General features: G+C 43.8%; 1 protein-coding gene and 1 non-coding gene across 5 annotated transcripts in view; both read left to right on the top strand.

Moving 5' to 3' along the window:
- The first annotated feature begins 2,846 nt into the window (after positions 1-2,846).
- Positions 2,847-2,919, top strand: TRNAT-UGU. Its single transcript has one exon. It is a non-coding gene; the product is annotated as a tRNA-Thr (tRNA).
- Positions 2,920-3,320: 401 nt separating this feature from the next.
- PATL1 (PAT1 homolog 1, processing body mRNA decay factor) overlaps positions 3,321-21,757 on the top strand; it is a 108,892-nt gene continuing 90,455 nt past the window's right edge. For 3 of the 4 annotated variants that reach the window (XR_004537013.1, XM_033920967.1, XM_033920966.1), the window contains exons 1-5: positions 3,322-3,551; positions 6,128-6,239; positions 13,414-13,652; positions 18,215-18,292; positions 18,515-18,718. Coding sequence is in view for 3 of the 4 variants with exons in the window: in XM_033920967.1 (XP_033776858.1) it covers positions 3,537-3,551; positions 6,128-6,239; positions 13,414-13,652; positions 18,215-18,292; positions 18,515-18,718 (648 nt within the window). In the remaining variant the exon portion in view is untranslated. Of the gene's footprint in view, positions 3,552-6,127; positions 6,240-13,413; positions 13,653-18,214; positions 18,293-18,514; positions 18,719-21,757 lie in introns of all 4 variants that reach the window. The other variant, XM_033920968.1, reaches the window with a different exon arrangement.

Below are 21,757 nucleotides of genomic sequence, written 5' to 3'. Positions count from 1 at the left end.
TCTTTTCGGTAGTGTGGCCTCCAGAATTGCACACAGTATTCCAAATGAGGTCTCACCATGGTTCTGTATAATGGCATTATGACTTCAGGCTTCCGGATGACGAAACTCCTGCGGATGCAACCTAACAACTGTCTTGCTTTAGATGAAGCCTTCTCCACATGATCAGCAGTTTTCATGTCTGCGCTGATGATCACTCCCAAGTCTCGTTCTGTTGAAGTTCTAGCTAAGGTCTCACCATTCAAAGTGTAAGTTCTGCACGGATTTCTGCTGCCGAGGTGCATGATCTTGCATTTCTTAGCGTTGAAGCCCAGCTGCCAGGTCAAGGACCAAAGCTCCAACAAATGTAGGTCCTGTGTCATACTATCGGGTGAATTGCTGTCTCTCACTATATTACATAGTTTGGCGTCGTCAGCGAATAACATTATCTTACCTTGAAGCCCCTGAGTTAGGTCCCCTATGAATATGTTGAAAAGGAGCGGGCCCAAGACTGAGCCCTGCGGTACTCCACTGGTCACCTCCGATGTTTTAGAGAGGGTACCGTTAACTACCACCCTCTGAAGTCTGCCACTCAGCCAGTCATTGACCCATGTAGTTAGTGTTTCTTCCAGTCCCATTGATTTCATCTTGCTCAATAGCCTGCGATGCAGGACACTATCGAAAGCTTTGCTGAAGTCTAGGTATACGACGTCCACGGATTCTCCCAAGTCTAGCTGTTTTGTTACCCAGTCAAAGAAGCTGATGAGATTGGATTGGCAGGACCTACCCTTGGTGAATCCGTGTTGACTGGGATCCCGTAGATTCCCCACATCCAAGATTGCGTCTAATTTACGTTTGATTAGTATTTCCATGAGTTTGCATACTATTGATGTGAGACTCACCGGTCTGTAATTTGCAGCCTCTGCCCTGCAACCCTTTTTGTGCAGTGGAACGACATTAGCTGTTTTCCAGTCTATGGGGACTCTCCCCAAACTTAGGGAGAGATTGAAGAGTCCCGATAGCGGTTCTGCCAGGACATCACATAGCTCACTGAGCACCCTGGGGTGTAGATTGTCCGGTCCCATGGCTTTGTTCACCTTGAGTCTTGCCAGTTCGTAGTAGACATCGCCAGATGTGAACTCGAAATTCTGAAACGGGAATTTCATGTTGGGCCTTGCCTGCAACTGCCCCGGTGCCTCGCAGGTGAAGACCGAGCAGAGGTATTCATTCAGTAGTTCTGCTTTATCTGAATCTGATTCTGCGCAGTTCCCATCTGGTTTTCTAAGGCGTACTATCCTGTCTGTGTTCTTTTTCCTATCACTAATATACCTGAAGAAGGATTTGTCCTTTTTCTTCATGTTCTTTACCAGAGTCTCTTCCACTCGAAGTTTGGCCTCCCTGACTGCCGTTTTGATCGCTGCAGACCTCGCCCTATGTTCTAGTTTAGCTTCCCTAGTTTCCGTTCGTTTGTAGGAAATAAAAGCTTTTTTCTTCTCCTTGACGAGGTGCGAGATTTCTGCGGAGTACCATTGGGGTTTATTGTTTCTCTGCCGTTTGTGTACTGATTTAATGTAGAGGCTTGTCGCTTCATATATGGTAGATTTCAGGGATGACCACATAGCTTCCACATCATCGGGCGTAGCTTCCACATCATCGGTCGTAGCTTGGTTCTGCAGTGTCCGGTGGACGAAATCTCCCATGCGCTCGAAGTCAGTGCCTCGGAAGTTGAGTATTTTTGTTTTCGTGTTTGATCTAGGGAAACCTTTCCTGAGGTAGAACCACACCATGTTGTGGTCGCTGGAGGCTAGCGTATCTCCTACCGAGACCTTCGAGACACTATCCTCGTTGGTGAGTACCAGGTCCAGGATCGCCTGGGCCCTAGTGGACTTAGAATCGGAGTTTTGACTCACCTCGTCAGGATCGTTCCTTACTGTACTCTGTGTCTGCTGTGTCCCCCGTGCCTGGTTGTGTGCCCTCTGTCTGCTGTGTCCCCCGTGCCTGGTTGTGTGCCCTCTGTACCTGCTTTAGCCTCCTTCTGCTTCTCCGATCTGCTACTTGTTGGAGATGTGGGGTGGATTCGGGTACTTTCCTACATGTTTGGTGGGACTGTAAGGTGTTGCATCCTTTCTGGAAATGGGTGGTGGGTTGTCTGACAATCCTGGACTGCTTCTGACCTCCCTCTTTTTGGAACTGGAGATCTTTGGTGCACTATTTGGCCACATGGGAGGCAAGAGAGGCGGTTGGTCGCCCTTGTCGATGGCATAGTTTTCTGTTGGTTTGGAGAGTCTATTTGGCTTCCTTATCTCCCCGAGGACCTAGTCTCCTTTTGAATCATCTGGCATAGCTTTGTTGCTGTGCTATGCGTCTGCTTCTGGGTTCGGTCTCCGCAGACATTTTTTTTTTTTTGGGGGGGGGAGGGGGGTATCCTGATGGGATGTGAGAGACCTGTTGGTCTTCTTCTGTCTGTTTCTTTGGAGTGGGTGGGGAGGTTCTGCTAGGGGATTTTGCTAACTGGGTTGGGGTGGGGGTTTCCTGCTTATGTTTTAATGGCTACATATCTGGAATTGCTGTATTGTTGCTGGATGGTTCTTTTGACTTTGCCCTGTTCTTGGTTGTTTGTTATTTGCATTCACAATAAAAAAATATTTGAACATAAGTGCATTTGGGTGTGGGGTGCAGTTTGAGTGTGGCTATCTGGTTTATTGTTCTTGTTTGAAGATGCAATATCTTTATGGTATGATGTTGTGAATTGCATTTGAGCTGATATCCAATTTTTGCTGTTTTGTATTTCTTTTCAAATTTTCAGTAAAACGTTTAAAAGTAAAAGCTATACAGTATATTAGATCCGTGAAACCGTCGTTTGCAAGAAGGGCTCCATAGCTCAGGGGTTAGAGCACTGGTCTTGTAAACCAGGGGTCGCGAGTTCAAATCTCGCTGGAGCCTTCACTTTTCTCAATCAAAGGACAAATATAGAGATATATATATATACACATACAGTAAATGTTTTTAAAGCCAATAGAATTATGACATTAGCTCCACGAGCAAATGACGACTGCGCTTTGCTTTTTTTTCCTCTGGGTGAGTCACCAACACAGAAGACTGTCTTTTGTGCCTCAGCCAGGGAAGTTGCACCCAAGAAGCGTAATAAGAGAAAAGAAAATGCACCGCCTGGAAATATAGTTTAATATTTAGTGACTAATTTTTGGACATATGGGGGGGGGGGGGGAAGGAAAGAAAAGTGCGCATGCCCAGATTGAGCTGTCTCGCTAGGTCGCGCGACGGGGGAGGGGAAGGGAGTGCTCGTGACGTCAGAATCGAGCGCCGGAAGCTCCTCTTTGGGGGGGAGGGTGCTCGTGACGCTTGAATCGAGCGACGGAAGCTTCTCTCTGCTGGCGGGACTGAGACCGGGCTCGGGGGAGACGTCGCCAGCCAGAGGAGAGGGGGAAGGCACGACCGCCAAGCGCGCATGCCCGGCCGCGCTCTGCGGCTGGTGACGTCAACATCGTGCGCCGGGCGTGGGGGAAAGGAGCCGTTGAGCGGCGGCGTCGTGGCCCAGCGACATGTACCAGTACGAGGTGAGAAGGAATGGCCTCCTGGGCCAGAGTTCAGGCATGGGGGAGGGGAGGGGAGGGGAGGAGGGGCCGGCAGTTTCCCCTCCCCCATGTGGCCCATCTTTCCAGTACAGGTTCCAGGTGATTCACAGGATAAGAGGCCCATGAAACAGCCGGGGGGGAGGAATTAACACTGGAAAGAGGAGAAAGTTATGGAGGATGGGCTGGAGAGGGCTTCAATGGCTGGGAAATAGCTAAGAAGAAAAAATGTAAAAAATTTAAATTCAATCAGGTTGGGCAGACTGGATGGACCATTTGGGTCTTTATCTGCCGTCATCTACTATGCTACTATTTCAGGGCTGTAATAATATTTGGGGTGTAATATTTGGCCCACAAGACAATAACAAATGTGTACTTGAGCTGGCCTACCGGTAGGCCTTTTATTTTTTTTTTTTACCCAATCAGCTCACATACGTCATCACGTTTTACAAGCGCAACAGCAGGGGCTGTAGGTTCACACACACGATGCATTGCGCCTCTCATCTCACGGCCGCTTCGCTTTGCTCTGACGTGACGTCCTTCATGCGGGATGGTGAGGAAGCTGCTGGGGGTGGCTGCTCCAGGATCTTGCCCAGGTGCAGGAATGGGGACAGGGGCTTGGCCAGACCTCCAGGGGAGAGAAGGGAAATGGAAGGGCAGGACAGAGATGGAGGATGGATGGTTAGCACAGAGAAAGAAGGAAACCCTGGCAAGCGAGTTATCAGAAGACAGCCAGAGCCTGGGACTAACATGATTCGATCATGTATCACCCTACTACCGGCAGTTACATTGGCTACCAATGGAAGCACGCATAAAGTTTAAATTCGTCTGCTTATGCTTTAAAGCGCTAAACGGACTTGCCCCTAAATACATAATTGACCTTTTCTCCTTCTCTGCCAACAGACACAAGAGAAGCTCTCATTCCTACTTCGTTTCCCCCCCTGTTAGAGATTGTAAACTGAAAAAACACCATGAACACTTTCTTTCACATCAAGCAGCATTGTGGGGTAAAGACCTAGATCAACTGCTTTCGCCCACTACTTATGAGGAATTCAGAAAACGTCTAAAAACTCAACAGTTCCTAAATTATCTAGACAACTGACCCACTCATCTTCTTTCTCCTCCATAGTGATTCCTCTGTCCTATTAATCTCTTTCTCCTCAACAACGCATTTCCGGTCCTATTAACTCTCCTCTTCCCCCCTCTTAAATTCAATCAATTTGTACCTTGCTTAATCTATTGTAAACCGCATAGAACTTAACGGTATTGCAGTATATAAGCTGTTATTATTATGATTTGAATAATCACCAGACAACAAAAGGTAGAAAAAAATAATTTTATTTTCTGTTTTGTGATTACAATATGTCAGATTTGAAATGTGTATCCTGCCACAGCTGGTGTTAGACAGCTAGTGTGAATGTTGTTTACATCACAGAACCGGTGTGGGGTTGGAGAGGTTGGAACCCTTTACTTCTACTAAAACTAAGGGGTCTTCTCAGTAAGGTGTACATTTAGCACGTGCTAAATCGGTTAGCGTACCTTAATGAAAGGACCTTTAAGTATCTTAATAAAAAATTTGGCCTGCTACTTAGCCTATGTTTTAGATTTCTGCCCCTTATGTGATTGAGTTTGACACCCCTGATCTAGAGGGTTACATTGTAACAGGTTACATTGTGAAGGAGGGTTAGTTACATTGACGCAGGAGAAAGTGAATGAAATGCTCTGGAAGGATAGCAACATTGTTGGAGAGAGTGCGTGGTCATTAATTAGAAAAGAATTCAGGTTTTTTTCCTGGAGGTGAGGTAGTTTTGTTCAGATTTTGTTTGTACCGACGCCAGACTCATCGGGCTATAACTTCCCAGATATAGCCGTCAAGAAATGCTGGTTTAATGTTGCCAGCTGCAGTGGTTTGATGGGGGTTCAAACTGTTTGGTAATGACATATTGGAGAATTCCAGGCAGCACCAATAATGTCACTGGGATAGTTATCCAATCTAATATTTGTGGATTGCACTGTGCCTATTTAGGTTCAAAGCGATTTACAAAGTTAACAACCCATGCAATGCATGGGGAGCTTATAGTGAACAGACATCAATTGCAGAAAGTTCAAGAGAAGAGCCTTGACAGCTTCTGCCGGAGTTAACAATTAAATACAGTGTTGTATGGAAGAACTTACATAGTAAAGTCTGCTATACAATACAGAAGTTGGTTAAGCTGTAATAGACAAATAATCAGATTGATCAGAGTGACCAAATTCAAAGTAGTAATTGATTGATCGATCCTAACAGTTTTTGGTACAGAAATATTTTCAGCCTTCTTCTGGACTAGTCTAGCAGGACTCAAGGAAAGGAAATTAACAGGTATGAATACCTTTCAGCTTAATGTTTCCAAGTGTTATCAATTTAAGTGACAATCCGGCTTTGGCTTTTGAAAGAACAGTATTGATTATCAAGGATTTCCAAATAACGAATTTGTCATTTAGTGAAGAAGTTGAATTTTAGAATTTTAAGAGGCATCACATACCTTGTTATTAATGTTCTTTGTTGCTTTCCTTGTTTTCAGTCCCTGGAGGACTGTCCTTTAGATGAGGATGAAGACACTTTTCAGATTCTTAGAGAAGAAGATGAAGATATTGACCAGTTTAATGATGATACCTTTGGAGCTGGTGCTGTTGGTAAGCCCTTTTGGTTTATTTGTTTTCAAGTTCTCTTAAACCTGGTGTGATGTCTTCTCTTTTCTATTTAATATGGTTCTCCTGTTGTTGGTGCCTTATAAGAACATAAGAATTACCATACAGGGACAGACTGAAGGTCCATCAAGCCCAGTATCCTGTTTCCAACAGTGGCCAACCCAGGACCCAGGTAGTGGTGTCCGATTTGAATCAATTCACCGATTCACTGCGGTGAATCGATTTGTTATCCAAGAAAATCTGATTCACTGATTCAGCGACCCCCCAACCTGGTGAGATCTGACATACCTCCGAGGCCTTCTAAATCAGTAGTAGCGCTCTGAATGGGCTGATTCATGGACTTCCCTTTGCCGCGGTAAAATGCCTGTTCCGGAATTTCTCAAGGCTCATTCCTCTCTGGGTCAGGCAGCTTCTTGGGCTGATTCTTCTCTTGTGCCTGCAGATGGTCCAGAGAAGAGCAACAAAAATGATTAATGGCATGGAAAACCTTGCTTATACCGAAAGGCTGGAGAGGCTGGGGCTCTTCACCCTGGAAAAACAGAGACTTAGAGGGGACATGATAGAGACCTATAAAATCCTATAAAATAAGGTAGAGCGGGACAGATTCTTCAGGCTAGCAGGGACATCAAAAACAAGAGGGCACTCAGAAAAACTGAGAGGAGACAGATTCAAAACGAATGCTTGGAAGTACTTCTTCATTCAGAGGGTGGTGGACACCTGGAATACGCTTCCAGGTGAGGTGATAGGACAAAGTACAATAATGGGTTTCAAAAAGGGCTTGGATGACTTCTTGAAGGAGAAAGGGATGACAGGGGATAGAGGGGTACTTTATATGGTACTTCAGGATTAGAGCATAAACAATTCAGGTGGAGGGAACTTACAGGTCAAGGACCTGGAGGGCCGCCGCGTGAGTGGACTGCTGGGCACGATGGACCCCTGGTCTGACCCGGCAGAGGCAATTCTTATGTTCTTATGTTTGGTTTTCTATCATACACTACCATGTGGACTTTCAGGCATGTCAGGACATGGTGTTCGGTGAGTGTGTTCTGGTGTCAGCCCTTCAGGGGGGCCTACCCTTGATAGGTACTGCTTTGGTACATCCCATCAGTAAAGAACTGTACCGGTCTAGAGAGTGATACAGAAGGAGAAATTAAGTTCTTACCTGCTAATTTTCTTTCTGTTAGTCTCTCTAGACCGGTACAATTCCCCACCCTATCTGTCTTTCTGCAGTGATTGTGTTTTTTGTTCGCGTGTAGTTTTTGCTTTTCTGCAGTTCTAGTATTTTTTCTAGGGCCGAGGAGATACAAGAACAGTGGCATAGCTGGTGAGCTGTGGGGACATTTTCACTAAAGGGTTGTGGTTCTATGCATTTCCCAAAAGCATTCCTATGTGTTTGTTGTTTTATGCTCCTGTTCGGAATGTTATTACAGTTAAATGTTAGTTTTTTCTTAGCTCTGCTTGGCTATTTGGCAAACTGGGTTAGGAAGGGGAGCCTCAGCTAATATGCTACAACCAAAGTTTTGGTCTCAGACTCCACCTTCTGGTCATAGTGAGATATTACCCATCAGTAAAGAACTGTACCGGTCTAGAGAGAATAACAGAAAGAAAATTAGCAGGTAAGAACCTAATTTCTCCTTTTAGCAGTTTCTGGCAGTAGGGTTCATGTCTCTCACCTCTAAAACCCCTATTTCAGCATTTTTAGTTTCCCAATTTATCTCCACGGGCAGTTTTTTGGTGTGAATTTACTAGCGGCGGCCATCTTGGATTTTATCTATCTTTTTGACAGCTTCTTTTTTCTGCCTCATTGCCCCTTGATTTTGCAATAAATTGTCAGGGATGGACTCCTCAACCCCTAATCTGATGATTTCACGAGGGGATTGCACCGCATTACCAGCTGAGGAGCGTCAGTGTACCCACATGCCACAGCATGTGCGAGGAAGGGGCGGGAGCTTTGGGCTTCACCTCCTCCTGGTCTTCTAAGGCCGGAGAACCAATGTGGGTTCGGGAAATAGGCAGCAAATCCTGCCCGGTACCTGTTTTTGGCGACAATGTGAAACGTAATTGTGCTGACTCTGAGGACCCCTGGCAAGTGTTGTTTAGGGGCCGTTGGAAGCCATCATCAGCCCTGGTGTAGCTTTTCCCCGGAATTTGTTCAGCTCATGTGGTGAGAGCATACGTTACAGACCTGGCTTACACGGCGCAGCCAGGGTGTGTGGTGCAAGCTTCAAAGCCAGTGCATTCCTTTGTGGAGGTGCTACTCAGGACCCTAGAGCTCCAGTTACTATAGACCCAGACTGCTTTAGCTGCCACACTGATACTATGCTGGACGACACTTCCACCCTGGATGACACTGATTCCATTTGCAGAACAGTTACATGGGATGCTTTGGGGAGCTCTGACCCGGGTAATGACCCCTCTATCTGCCAGCTGTTTAAGTTGGCCTCTGTCCATCATTTTATTATGGACACCATAAAAGAACTGAATTTATAGGACCAACGCTCCACGTCTCAATGTACAGTCATGAGGCATTCTAATGCTCTGATGTCTTTTTTTTACCCGGCACATCCAGGTCTCACGGTTCTGGTTACAGAACAGTGGGAGACACCAGAGAGTTCTTTCAGGTTAACTAAAGCTATGTCTAAATTTTATCCTATGGCGCTGGAATTTCAGCAGCTGTTTGAGCAACCGAAGGTAGATTTGTCAGTGGCTCAGGTAACCAAGCACACAGCTCTCCCTAGTGAGGGTGGATTGATGCTTAAAGATTCCCAGGATTGCAGGGTGGACATGGCTTTAAAGAAGCTTTTTGAAGTGGTTTCTTTGGGCATTAAGGCTGCAGCAGCTGCTTTGTTTGCGGCTTGTGCCTGTCACATGAGATTGCGTCAGGATTTGGCATTAGCAGAGGAGGATGCCTGCCCCCAGCTCTTACTAGAGGGCGTGGACTATTTAAGGGTTCTAGGCAAGGTCTCAGCTTATGCTATGTCTGCTCACACAACGCTTTGGATTCGCCATGAAAGTGACTCTAAACAAACTCGCTTTGGATTCAGTCTCTAAGGTGACTCTAAGCAGACTCCCTTTTAAAGGACAAATGCTTTTTAGCAAAGAGGCTGGATGACCTTATGGCTAGCATGGCAGACTGCCGTCCTAAGTCTGTACCAGATTGCAAGCCTCGATGTCCCCCCTGGGGGGGAGTTGCAGTAATTATTGTCCCACAAGTAGGTTCCGCCAAAATTCCAAAGCCTCATCCGCCCAAAGATAATCCCAGGAGTATAGACAACACTATAGCAACCCCAGACGCCAGCAGGCTTCAGTTTCTCAAACAAGCCCTGCTGCCAAGAAGTCTCAGTAATGCCAGGACTTCAGCCACACTTCCTCATATTGGAGGCTGGTTGTCGGAATTTTTCCAGTAATGGGAACGAATCTCGGACCAATGGCTGCTGGACATCTTACGGGAGGGACAGAAGATAGACTTCTTTTGTTTCCCTCCAGATTTATTTCTGGATTCTCCAGCAGGAAAGCTGGAAAAGGTGTTCAAGGTCCAGGCGACACGGCAGCATCTCTTGGACATTCAAGCCATAGAGTCAGTTGCCGAAAGCGTATTGGACTACGGCAGATACTCCTTATACTTCATCATGCCGGCTCAGAGAACTGGTGACCCATTCTGGATCTCAAGTCAGTCAGTGTCTTTTGCGGATTCTGCACTTTCAAATGGAGAGAGTGTGTTCGGTCATTGCAGGAGTGGCTCTGGGAAATTTCTTGCATCTCTGGATCAGACAGAAGCTTATCTTCATATCCCTATCTTCCTGGGGCGCCAGAAGTATCTGAGATTTCATGTTCTCCAGCAACATTTCCAGTTTGCAGCCCTCCCCTTTGGGCTGGCGACAGCCCCCTGCACCTTCACCAAGGTGATGGTGGTAGTGGTGGTGCATCTCCACAGAATGGGGGGTCCAATATGGAACGAAAAAAAGTGAAAAATTACAGGACTAAGTATATAGCCCTTGATGGAGACTGCCCCAACTTAGTAGGTTGGGCTGAGAAATTTTCAGCGGTCCCTCATTGGCAGCAATCTCTATTATCCCTATCTCAACGAAGATGGGAGACCGGTATTTTCTTGTATTTCATTAAAGGTTCTAGTGAGCACTGGACGACTGATTAATCAGAACTCTGTCCAGGCTGGTGTGTCAGCAAGCAGTAGAGAGGGTTTGAGCTTGATTATCAATTAAAAAAGCCAGCTGATGCCTTCTCAGACATTGGAATATCTGGGAGTTCAGTTTGACATGGCACAAGGCAAACAGAAGCTCCAGAAACAGATCAGGGATCTCTTAGCATTCCTGAACCCCACTGCTTGGCATTACCTTTAAGTGCTGCTGTCAACGGTGGCCTCCCTGGAGGTTGTGCCCTGGGCCTGTCTCAGTGGTCCCCTCATGTCATCAGATTCCCTTTCCTGGATGGAACCAGCCTGTGCTGGTGGATTCAGGGAGAAGATCTAGTGCAGGGTATACCTCTTCCTGGATTACTCTCATGACTGATGCCAGTCTTTATGACTACGACTTATCATTTCTATAGCGCTGAATGTCAGATGCAGTGCTGTACATTTAATATTCAATAGACGGTCCCTGATCAGAAGAGCTTACAGTCTTTCAAGCTAGGGTGCTCATTGAGGGGATCGTTCCATCCAGGTCCAGTGGACGTCCCATCAAAAGGGTTGGTTGATTAACCGTCTAGAGCTTCAAGCTATTCGTTTGGCATTGAGAGCTCTTCTAAACACCCTGGAAAGAAAAGCGGTAAGGGTGGTTTCTAACAAGGTGTGGCATATGTGAATTCGCAGGAGGGCACCAGAAGTGCTCCCTTGAATTGGGAGGCTCCGATGTTATTTTAGTTGGTGGAGCTACACCTTCAGGCTCTCTCCGTGGCACACATGGCTGGAGTGGTAAATGTGCAGGCAGAGTGGTCTTTCTCACAGAGAGCATTTTGTCTCATTGTGAGGTGCTGAGGAAGGCTATTGATGGACTTGATGGCTTTGGTCAAGTACTAAAGTTAAGCGCTTCTTCAGTCGAAGAACAGAGCTAGGAAGCTTAGGGCTAGATGCCTTGGTTCAGCCCTGGCCAGCTCAAGGACTCCTTTATGTCTTTCTGCCTTGGCCCTTGGTGAGTTGAGTCATCCATAGGATAGCGATTCATCCGGGTCTGGTGATCCTAGTGGCCCCAGAAGGCCTTACCATCCATGGTATGCAAATCTCATCAGTGCAACAAGAAGTTCAAGCTCCCTTTTCATTGCGACCTGCTCAGTCAGGGATTGGCTCTCATGGAGAACCTCCAGCGCTTTGCTCTTGCAGCATGGCTCTTGATGTAGAGGGGCTACTCCGATGTAGTCAGTGCCACTCTTTTGAGGTCCATGTCGGCTTTCGACAAGGCTCGGAAGGCTTTCCATTGCGGGCTCATTCCTGTGGTTGTAACTTTCCTCTAGGCCAGTCTTGAGAAGGGCCTTGTGGTGGCTTCCCTCAAAGTACAGGTGGCAGATCTTTCCTGTTTTAGAGTACTCAGCGGTTCCAGTTCGCTTACGTCTCATCCAGATGTGACTAGATTTCTTAGGAGGGGGCTTCGTTTGCAGCCACCCATGCTACAGCCTTTTCCTATTGGGAATCTTAATGTTATGCTCAAGGATGCATTCCTTTTGGACCTTCTGGTCAAGACAGTCTTTCTCATGGTGATTGTCTCAGCAAGGTGTATGTTGGAGCTGCATGCTCTCTCTTACAGAAAGCCCTTTCTACAGATCACGGAGGAGGGGTTTCCCTCCACATGGTTCCTTCCTTTCTTCTGAAAGTGGTTTTGGATTTCCATATCAATCAGGAAGTTTGCCTGCTTTTTGTGCTACGAGGTCTGAACGGAAAGACCAGATTCTGAAATGACTGAATGTGCGAAGAGTCTTACTTCACTACTTAGAGAGGACCAATGACTTCCATCTTTCTGACCATCTGTTTATCCTGGCCAATCCAGGTGGGGTAGGCCAGTGTCCAAGGCCTCTATTGTCAGATAGATCCACATAGCCATTTCATCAACTTCCATTGCATGTGGTAAGCAACTGCTGATTTCTCTTAAAGCTCACTCAACTAGAGGTGTTGCAGAGTCTCGAGCGGTAAGTCGAGTACTTAGTCTTCCCTTCATACCTTTATGAAGCTGCCTTTGGGGCCTCAGTATTGCAAGCAGGCTCTTCTGTCCCACCCTAGATGTTGCCATTGCTTTGGTACATCACCTATCGTACTGACTCCATCGGGGATTAAGAGAAAGAAGATTACCAAAGGTAAGAACTTAATCTTCTATTGAAACCATACTTTCCTAATTCTTAGATCCAGCAAAATTAAGAACATAAGAATAGTTTTACTGGGTTAGACCAATGGTCCATCTAGCCCAGTAGCCCGTCTTCGAGGAGGCCAATTCAAGTCAAAGTACCTGGCAAAAACCCAATCGTATCAGCATTCCATTCTACCATCCCAGCAGACTATGGACTTTTCCTCCAGGAATTTGTCCAAACCTTTTTTAAAATCAGCTACATTAACTGGCAACGTGTTCCAGAGCTTAACTGTTCTCTTAGTGAAAAAATATTTCCTCCTATTGCTTTTAAAAGTATTATTCTGTAACTCTGAATGTCCTCCTAGTCTTTGTAAATCTTAATGCAGTAAAAAATCAATCCATTGTGAAGTCTCCAAAATCCTGAGTTGTGGAGAATGAGTCCAAGTGGATTGATATTTTATTCCTTCAAAAATGACAAAGACTAGAGGACACTTAATGAAGTTACTTTTGAAACCAATAGGAGGAAATTTTTTTTCACTCAGAGAATAGTTAATCTCTGGAACGCATTGCTAGAGGATGTGGTTAACAGAACTGGTTTTAAAAAAGGTTTGGAAAAGTTCCTGGAGGAAACTACTATTTGGGGGTTTTGCCAGGTACTTGTGACGTGGATTGGTCTGACTCATGTTCTTATTATGTAAGCTAAAATTTGGTCTCTTGCCTCTGGTACTTGCATGTATTATGAATGAGTTGCACTAAAATGCTATCTTGAAGTCTGCTACTATTAGAAGATCCTCACGGTCACTCTTCTTTTTCCCTCTGCTAGAGGCTCTCTGTACTCTTACTAATATTTCCTGTTCCCATATCTCTTTCAGATGATGATTGGCAAGAGGAGCATGTGCGACTGGCCGAGTTGGAGGACAAGACCCAGTCTGAGCTGCGGCAGGCAACCTGTGGGCCACTGCTGAGCAGCAGTGCTCCTCTCCAAGATGACAAGGATTTTTTGGGGGACCATGAAGAAAACCTGGCAGAGAGTCTGAACAAGCTTGTGATCGACAGTGAGCTAGAAGACCCTGCCATCATGGGTGCCGTCCATTCTCGACCCTCTCTGCAGGTGAACAAGATAGCTGCCATTTTGTAAAGGATTTTGGTTTTCTCTTGTTGTAGACAAATAGACATCGGAAGCATTTATTTAGTATTTTAATCAGATTGGGGAAAGTGCTCCTAAAATATTTTCCACTTTTGTTTGATAGTAGAAGAGAGAGGGGAGAGTAGACTGCAAAGGCTTGATGGAAGTCTGGTTCTTAGGCTAATAGTTTATCAAATTATTTGATCATCATCAGATTCTACAATACGGAACATCATGTATATTCTACAGTTTTCATCTAAGTGGTTCAATGTGCAGTACAGAAAGAGTAGCCAGTTATTTCCTGGGATAAATAATACAAAAAATTTTTAAATAAGAAAGCTTTGAGCTTATTGTCGAGCTCCTTATGGTGATGACCCGGTCTATAAATCTAGAGTTTAGTTTCGAAGCTCATATAGTCTGTATCAGACCTAACGTCTGCTGGTAGAGAGTTCCAGATTATCACAGGTTGATATACTTTATCACCAAAGGAAAATAAATAGTTGCTAATGTTTTAAGTTTTTTATTGATTTTTTCATATAACAACAAGTGTCATAAATTTTCATACAATTATTTTAACAATATATCTATAATGTACTTTATATAAAACATATCTTATATTATCTTTACTATGATTTTACATATCATATAAACTGTAATGATTTTATCAATTATTATTTAATTATGAATCCTCTTCCCTCCCTCCATTTTGTTATTGTCACATAAGAATAACATCTATTATGATAAATTATTTATAATTTATGACAAAGAGAATAAAAACCTTACCCCCTCCCACCCTCCCTCCTTTAACCATTATCTTAATATGGGAAAAATGAAAATCAGTCATTACAAAAATCTGTTAATGGTCCCCAAATCCTCTTGAACTTATCTAATGTTGCTAATGTTTTGTGACAGAGAATAAGATAATAGTGGAATCATATAAGTGGGGGCTAAACCATAAAATATTCTAAATACCATTCTATATCATTTAAATACCCAACAAGCTTTCATCAATAACCAGTGTTATTTTTGCAGAAGGGGGGGGGGGGAATAAGAGCATAAGCCTTGTCATACTTTGGTAAGCGGTTTCCAACAGTGGCAATCCAGGTCACAAATACCTGGCAATATACCAAAAGAATAAAACAGATTTTATGCTGCTTATCCAAGAAATAAGCAGTAGATTTTCCTAAGAATAGCTTATGGACTTTCATTTAGGAAATTATCCAAACCTTTCTTAAACCCTGCTAAGCTAACTGCTTTAGCTACATCATTTGGTATTGAATTCCAGAGTTTTAATTACATGCTAAGCAAAGAAATATTTTCTCCAATGTGTTCTTTCTTCATTTTATGCCCCCTAGTCCTTTATCCGGTATTTATATTTTTGGAAAGAGTACACAAACGATTCACATCTACCATTTCCACTCCACTCAGTGTCTACCCTCAGTTATCTCTTCTCCATTTTGAAGAACTGTTGCCTTTTTAACCTTTCCTTATAAAGAGAATGCGATGACCTTCCTATAATTTTCATCACCCTTTTCTGTACCATTTCTAATTTTGCTGTATCTTTTTTGAGATGTAGTGACCGAAATTGCACACAGTATTTGAGGTGTGGCTGCACCATGGAGTGATACAAAGGCATTATAATATTTTTATTTCTTTTCTACTTCCTAGCATTTTATTTGCTTTCTGAGCCGCTGTTGCACATTGAGCGGATAATGTCATCATCAAGATCCTTTTCCTGGGTGGTGAATTACATTACATTACAGATTTCTATTCCGCCATTACCTTTCGGTTCAAAGCGGATTACAAAAAGAGTTATGGAAGAAGGGTTACAACGTTAGATCAGAGAAGGTTTCCAAGAGAGGGAAAAGTAGGATCTGGGGTTAGGGAGGGGATGGTAAGAGGGGGGTTTAGCTTTATCATGGTATTAAGCTTTATTAAGGGATTTCTTGAAGAGTATAGTTTTTATTTCTAATTCTAATGTGGAACCTTGTATTGCATTGCTATAGCCACATACATCACTTTAAAGTTGCTCTCATTAAGGGGAGAATACAGCAAAGAGCGGTCCTTTGTTTAATTCCCCCCATATTGTTATCTGCCATTTGGATACCCAGACTCTTAAGGTCTTCTTGCAATTTTTCACAGTCCTTTTCCTGATGTGAGGTAATTGAATAATTTTATATCTAGTTATTCCCATGTTTGGATCATTTATAAATATGTTAAAAAGCGGTAGTCCCAACACATACCCCGGGGAACTTAACTATCAAAGCACCAAGCAGGTAGAGAGCTAGAAATCAATCAAAAACCACAAAAAACATGTTTTTAAAATTAGATAGACTGTAACCAAGATGGCGTCGAAGACAAATGCAAGTACAGAGCGTTTTTGTGGATGAAGTTTTGACACATGCCCAAACTTACCTTAAAGCTTGCTTTTTTTCCTTTTTGAGCTATGGGAAAGTGGAAAGGAACTTCCCGGCCTGGTCCTCCAACGGCCGGGAACTCACGGCGACTAGTTCAGACAACTATCTTTGGAATAGCCCTGCACCATTCGACAGAGACATCACCAGCTTTGTGAGGAACGCATGAGCTTAGTTTTGAGTCCAACCTGGAAGGAAGAACCCAGCAGGTGTGGAGGTAGCGCTCTCCCCCCGGGAGGAAGAGTTGGTGCCAAGCCCTGAAGGAACAATGGGAAAGAAGTCTGTGATTGAAGTTTGTCCTGTTGTGGCTCTGACATCAGCACCCTGTGAGGAGGTTACAGGAACTTTGCCCTTCCGGAGAGAGAAAAAACAATTTGGAGCGCTATGGAAGGCTATCAAAATCATGGTCTCCAGCCTGAAGAAAGCAGTGATTACACTATGAAATGATTGTGTCTTTCTCAACTCCATGGTGAACGCTCAAGGTAAAATGCTGCGTGAACACAGTGAGAGTATCCAAAAACATGAGGAGCGAATGAATCAAATTAAGACTTTAGAACTGGACATTATTAAAGAGAGGTCTTATAGCCAGAAAAAGTTAGAATTCATGGAAAATAAAGAGAAAATGTTGCTAGATTTCTGGGAAATTGATAACCTTGGTAATCTGGTTTTCCATGAGCTGTGTAGGTCACTCTTACTGTACAGACTTCTTGGCTTTTTGTACACCACAATGAACTGTAAGATATTTGCAGTCTAGAAATAGAAATGGAAATGGAAGTAATTTGAGAGTGTTGAATTTCCCAAAATAATCGTATCAGCTGTTGAAATGGCACGGAGAGATATTGTTAAATTTCAATGGAAAATTTACTCTCTATATTAAGAGCTCAATATCTCTCTTTTAGGAGTAAATTAGGAAGTTCTACTTTTACTGGCATGGCTGAAGGGGTTGGTGGTGAGATGAATCTAACAAACTTTCTGGAAAATTCTTTTGGAAGTAATTAAGGAGAGGACTACCCTCATTGTGACGTTTGCCTTAAAATTTGATACGGACCTAATTCTTCAGACTTATTTCAGACATATTAATGAACAATTCCTAGGTCACAGAAACATGACGGCAGCTAAAGGCCAAATGGCCCATCTAGTCTGCCCATCCACAGTAACCATTATCTCTTTCTCTCTGAGAGATCCCATGTGCCTACCCCAGGCCCTCTTGAATTCAGACACAGTCTCTGTTCCCACCACCTCTTCCGGGAGACTGTCCTACACATCTACCACCCTTTCTGGAAAAAAGTATTTCCTCAGATTACTCCGTAGCCTGTCACCTCTTAACTTCATCCTATGCCCTCTCATTGCAGAGCTTCCTTTCAAATGAAAGAGACTCGACTCATGCACATTTATATTATGTAAGTATTTAAATGACTATCATATCTCCCGCCTTTCCGCCAAAGTATACAGATTGAGATCTTTAAGTCTGTCCCCATATGCCTCATCACAAAGACCACACACACCATTTTAGTAGCCTTCCTCTGGACTTCCAGAATTGTACATAATATTCTAAATGAGGTCTCACCAGTGCCTTATACAGAGGCATTTACTGATTTTGATGTTACCTGTTCCATTGTATTTTATGTTTATATTTGGTCTTTTTTCTACCGTTATGCTCTTAACAAAATTGTTTTATGTTGAATTATACCTGCTGTACACGGCCCTGGGTGAATCTCTTCAGGAATGTGCTTAATAAATACCAATAAATAGATGAAATAGTGTATGGATGAGGGTTCGGATTTTGTTGTGTGTATTCTGCTGAATGATGTACTAATTTGGGTAAATATTCGTCACTTTCTGTTATAATTTGAGACAACATGCAGGATTGCTGCGAAGTCTTCATGCCCTTGATAGTAGCCTTCCTTCGAATGCTCTGTTCATTACATCTGCTATCCATCACATTCTCTTCATGAGATTTTCCCCTTTCATCACTGCTTGCAAAAGTCCCTTGCTGAAATGTATTACTACTCACATAGATTGCTTATAGGTCTCGAAAGTAGTTGCAGCTTAGTGCCAGGGTGTCTGAAAACAAAGATTGTGTGAGATTGTCAAAGAGAAGATGGAATCTGATGATATTCTGTCTTTTTGCAGTTGACTAAAGGCTTGAACTGCAGCATTTGGGATGGGCCAGTTGTGCTACGGGGTCTGCAAGCGTCTATGCTGACGGAGGTACAGTACTGTTTGTTAAGCCTTCCAGCAGAGGCCTCTGATCTATTTTTGAATCATCATGTGAACTCTCCCATCCTCCTGTAATTGGAATGAAAGGAAGTTAGTAACTGTTAAAATAATTAGTCCCAATTTCACTAGCACCTGCCTCTCACCTATACCGTCATCTTGTCTGTTTTGTTTCTGCATAAGTGGCTGTACATTTTTCTCGCTCTCTTTGCATAGGAGAGAACACCGGTGTCCGTCATGAAGGAGTATGGCGTTGTTGAGAAGCCACAGCCTGACCAGAAAGAGTCTGAACGAGATCTCTCGGAATGTGCCTTGCCCAGACGCTCCTCTTCCCCCATCATTGGCAGTCCTCCGGTCCGGGCAGTGCCTATTGGCACGCCACCTAAGCAAGTGACTATGTCTACCTTCAGTCAGCAGCAGGTAGGGGGGTGATTGGGTACCTGGGTTTCATTACATGTTCTAATGCTTCGCTGGCACTGTGTGATAAATCTCAGCTTCATTTTCACCATGAAGAGTGCACGGCCAGGAGCGAGGGGGAATCACTCCTGCCCCAACACACCACCAGACCACTAGGGAAGCATGGTAGGCCTGGGGATCTTTTCACTGGGTTCCAGGAGGGGGGTTAGTCGTTCCTGGTCCAGGGAGGAAGAAGGGAAAGGGAAAAGGATTGGGACTTGCATACAGCCTTTTTGTAGTTATACAACCATACTTAAAGCAGTTTACATACAGGTATTTCAAGCATTTTCCCTGTCTGTCCCGGTGGGCTCACAATCTGTCTAATGTATCTGGGACAGTAGAGGATAAAGTGACTTGCCCAGGGTCACAGGGAGCAGCGCGGGGATTGAACCCACAATCTCAGAGTTCTGAGGCTGTAGCTCTAACCACTACACCACACTCCTCAAGGGAGGGAGGGAAGGGTAGGCTGCAGGTTTGGGGGGGGGCATGTTGGCTGGAATATGTTCTTGGGGAGCACAATGATGGCTGGAGAAGTCTGCCGATGAGGAAGGCAGCTGGGGAGGGAGGGTGACACCACAGAGAAGGGGAGGAATGGTGGAATATAAACCCTCGGTTTATATTTGAGGTATCATTTCTCCCGTAAAGGAAGGACAAAAATGGTATCTCAGTTTATATTCTGATGGGCTTATATTAGAGTATATCTGGTGATTTTATTAGCCATTTGCTTTATGGAAAACAGGATTTACACCAGAATCTTCTTATTAAAATTGCTGCCTATGTTTTTCTGTCATGTTTTGAATTTAAATGTTTATCGTACATATTCTTTTAGCTTTTGCAGCTCAAATAATGATTGTACAAGACCTTGGCAACTGTACCAATTGTGTATAGTATATCGTATATATTTTACTGATAAACTCAGGCACAGTAAATTGATGCAATATGATGATAAATCCTATGTCTTGAAACTGAATGAAAGATTAAGGGGTCCTTTAACTAAGTCTATGGACACGTTAGTATTTAGCGCACGCTAAAACGGCTAGCATGCCTTAGTAAGAGGACCCCTAAGTTTTTACCGTGCTAATCTTCATTCAGTGATAAGACCATAGGATTTTGTACGGACATGGCCAGTGTCCATATCGGGTCTTCTTCTCCTGTATCTAAGTAGAAGCAGAGACAATATTCCAGGAACATGGGGGCACCTATTTCCTTTCTTCTTTGGGGAAGTTTTATGGCTCCTACTGGTTTCACTTAGCAGGATGACTCTTAATTATGCATGTGCATAGTTATTGTTAAATGTTTATTCATTGTTCATTTATCATATGTTACAGAGCTGAACAGAATATAGCTTGTTGCTGGGGAAGCTCCCTGTATCCCTCCTTCTCCTTTCTTCTGTTTCAGTGCAGTTCGATTGCTTTAGGACCAACTGAAGAGGGGGCTGTGCTCCACTGCAGAAGGGGAGGAGTTCAGAGTCTTAACGAGATACCCTTCTGCATATTCGTGGTTAAGGGGAATAACAGCTTTTGTACAGAATTCTGTGTCTTACAATTGAAGCAAGGTACGAACCTAATACCATGTTCAAACAACCTGGTAACAGGTTGAACTTTCCAACACTTTCATGTATCAACTTCCTGAGGAAAAAGGAAAATAAAATAGATACATTTTCCCCAGCTCTAGAAGATTTAGAGTGGAATGTAAATGGAAAAAAGACTCCAAGTACAAAGTTTTCAGCTTCCAAGCAGACTCTATCCTTGTGGGTCACTGACTGCATTAACTTTTGCCATGCATAGACAGGCCACCTGTCGCCCGGTTGCATTGGCCATGACTTCTTCCATTGCCTTCTACAGAGACACTTATCTGTCAGATATTTGTAAAGCTGCAACCTGTCCTTCACCACATACTTTCACAAAACACTACTGCCTTGACCCCTCCACTTAACATAAGAATAGTCTTATTGGGTCAGACCAATGGTCCATCAAGCCCAGTAGCCTGTTCTCATGGTGGCCAATCCAGGTCACTAAACCTGGCCAAAACCCAAGGTGTAGTAATATTCCATGTTACCGATCCAGGGCAAGCAGTGGCTTCCCCCATGTCTTCCTCAATAATAGACTATGGACTTTTCCTCCAGGAACTTGTCCAAATCTTTCTTAAAAACAGCTACACTATCCGCTCTTACCACATCCTCTGGCAGCGCATTCCAGAGCTTAACTATTCTCTGAGTGAAAACATTTTTCCTCCTATTGATTTTAAAAGTATTTCCCTGTAACTTCATTGAGTGTCCCCTAGTCTTTGTAATTTTTGATAGAGTGAAAAATTGATCCACTTGTACCCGTTCTACTTCACTCAAGATTTTGTAGACTCCAATCATATCTCCCCTCAGCCGTCTCTTTTCTAAGCTGAAGAGCCCTAACCGTTTTAGTCTTTCCTCATATGAGAGGAGTTCCATCCCCTTTACCATCTTGGTTGCTCTTCTTTAAACTTTTCTAAAGCCACTATATCTTTCTTGAGATAAGGAGACCAGAATTGAATGCAATAACCCAGATGAGGTCGCACCATGGAGCGATACAGGGGCATTATAATATTCTTAATCTTTCTATGTTATACTTGTGGATATATGAAAATGAATAAAAATTTTAAAACAAAACATTCTTAATCTTGTTAACCATCCCTTTTTCAATAATTCCTAGCATCCTGTTTGCTTTTTTGGCCGCCGCACATTGGTCGGAAGGTTTCATCGTATTGTCTACGATGACACCCAGATCCTTTTCTTGGGCACTAATCCCCAAGGTGGACCCTAGCATCCGGTAACTGTGATTCAGGTTATTCTTTCCAATGTGCATCACTTTGTATTTGTCCACATTAAATTTCATCTGCCATTTGGATGCCCAGTCTTCCAATTTCCTAAGGCCTGCCTGCAATTTTGTACAATCCGCATGCGTTTTAACAACTTTGAATAGTTTAGTGTCATCTGCAAATTTAATCACCTCACTCATCATTCCAATTTCC

The sequence above is a fragment of the Geotrypetes seraphini genome, chromosome 14 (genome assembly GCF_902459505.1).
Source record: "Geotrypetes seraphini chromosome 14, aGeoSer1.1, whole genome shotgun sequence".
Taxonomy (NCBI): domain Eukaryota; kingdom Metazoa; phylum Chordata; class Amphibia; order Gymnophiona; family Dermophiidae; genus Geotrypetes; species Geotrypetes seraphini.
The sequence above is the reverse complement of the archived record's forward strand: the minus strand, read 5'-3'. Positions and strand labels throughout refer to the sequence as shown.